At 49.3% G+C, this 1,892-nt stretch overlaps 1 protein-coding gene across 1 annotated transcript; it reads right to left on the reverse strand.

Moving 5' to 3' along the window:
* Positions 1–514: 514 nt before the first annotated feature.
* On the reverse strand, positions 515–1,892 carry LOC119138405 (lymphocyte antigen 75-like). The gene is made up of 7 exons (XM_037278415.1): positions 1,651–1,892; positions 1,473–1,585; positions 1,134–1,255; positions 992–1,054; positions 753–908; positions 586–668; positions 515–532 (listed from the first exon to the last, which is right to left on the reverse strand). The coding sequence occupies exons 1-7, from the start codon at positions 1,795–1,797 to the stop codon at positions 515–517; spliced, it is 702 nt and encodes a 233-aa protein (XP_037134310.1). The 5' UTR covers positions 1,798–1,892.

A 1,892-nucleotide genomic window follows, 5' to 3' on the forward strand; every position in this document is an offset into this window, starting at 1 on the left:
TGTCCTGCAGAGGACACAGCGTGCGTGTTTGGTTTCGCCGCAGTTGCTCAGATGAGCTCCCGCTAAATTTCCTTCAAAGTCACCTCTCACTGATTCAAATCTGTTTCCCCCCCCATCATTCCCAACGTTTCCACAACCAATAGAAATTGTTGCAGTATTCCAACCTGAAGCTTTCCAAACCCCTAAACTGTTGATTTTTACTCCCCTGTAATATGAATGGCGCACCTTTTCTTTTTATATATATGTTGTATATCACAACTAAGAGCTTCAGATCAGGGGATGCTTTGAGAAAAATTGTCAATTCAGACTGCTTGTGATTTAGAGCTATATAAATAAACTGGACTTGACCTGACTTGGCAATTCTACGTACGCCACTAAGCTAAAAGACATTTGTCACTCCTTGCAACAAATTCAAATCTATTTGACAGGGAGAGCACTCTTGTCAGGTTTTCTTCACTCCTTATTCATTCAACTCGGTTCTACTGAAATGACACTTTTTAAACGTTTTGCCCTCTCACATGACAGCTTCATTCTGGCCAATTAACAGATTTTTGGACCTCGATCTGTTGCACCCGTGTCACTTACTGTAGATGATCCGTCGCGCCACTCCAATTGGGCTGTGCTATTCTTGAGTCCCACCCAAGAATGAAATCCTTCTCGCTCGTGAGCTTGAGGAAAGCAGAACAAACACTGGTGGTGAAACGTTGCGGGTGGATTGCTGGCCTGCTCAGTTTGTCTTGGCGCTCGCTCACCAGACAAAAATTGTCCGTCAACCAGGGAGTGGACGCTGGCCAAGAGACCTTTCTTTTCTTTGCACAAATCCTCAGCCGCTTCCCAAGTCAGGTTCCTGCCCTCAAAAAGATAACAAGAGTCCCTGTACAGGAACTCGCCAGCGTCGCAGAAGGAAGCTGAAACCCAAAAGAACCTCATTAGAAAAGCACAAGGAGACAGTGCGGGTGCGAGTGTAGAAAGAAGGGTCGCTGCCACTCACTCTCAACTCGACTGTAACTGTAACCCAAATCTCTGAAGGAACACGGCCATCCGTCCGGGCAGTCTGCGGTAAGATGACGTGGGAGGGTTGCACGTTCGTCCCTGCTTTCAGCGTCAACATGATAACGGACGTGTGGACCTACCGTCGGGCGACCGCTCGCACATGTACACCAAGGAGGATTGGCACGATCCATGTCTCCACTTTCCAGGCTGACTGGAGAGGTGCACACCTTGGTTGACGTACGCGCAGGAACCAACGTCGGCGCTGTCGGGAAAAGTCGTAAAAAGCGAGACACACATCCGACAAACGTGCTGCCAATTTGGAGGTTTGACCCTTTTTTTCTGATGAATACTCACCAAAACCCTGTTGTATTTTTGACCTGCTCGTCACATGCTCACACATATTTTGGAAAGGGACCCCTCCAAAATGTTCCTCCTGTGCATCTTGCCTGACACCGAACGCAAAGAGGCGACCTTCTTACCTTCCGTCTTGACGCGAGTCCCAGTTGGCGTAGGTCGGCGTCACAGCGGTGTCGGACCAAGTCAGCCTCTTTTCTCCCGCTTCCAAAAACTCACACACGTCCTCGTCGCAGTTCTGCCGAAACCAATCCCGGTTGTCAATTAGTAGCGAGCCAACAGCCGCTAGCACTTTGGTCTTACCAGATTGGAGAGTCCGATCCAGAACGGCTTGTCGCCCATTTGCTCCTTCACAAAGATTTCTTCGTCCTCGGTGGTGATGGAGACAAGGTCGGCGCGCTCCAAGAGGCAGTCGTAACGAGCCCCCAGCCAACCGTTGGTTGTCGTCATCTTCTTGTAGCAGTGGGAGCTGTGAGGACTCCATCCGTTGGTTGTGTCACATGTTGTCTTGGGATTGATTAATCCTGATGAAACAGCAAAGTTGC

This window comes from Syngnathus acus, chromosome 19, assembly GCF_901709675.1.
Source record: "Syngnathus acus chromosome 19, fSynAcu1.2, whole genome shotgun sequence".
Taxonomy (NCBI): domain Eukaryota; kingdom Metazoa; phylum Chordata; class Actinopteri; order Syngnathiformes; family Syngnathidae; genus Syngnathus; species Syngnathus acus.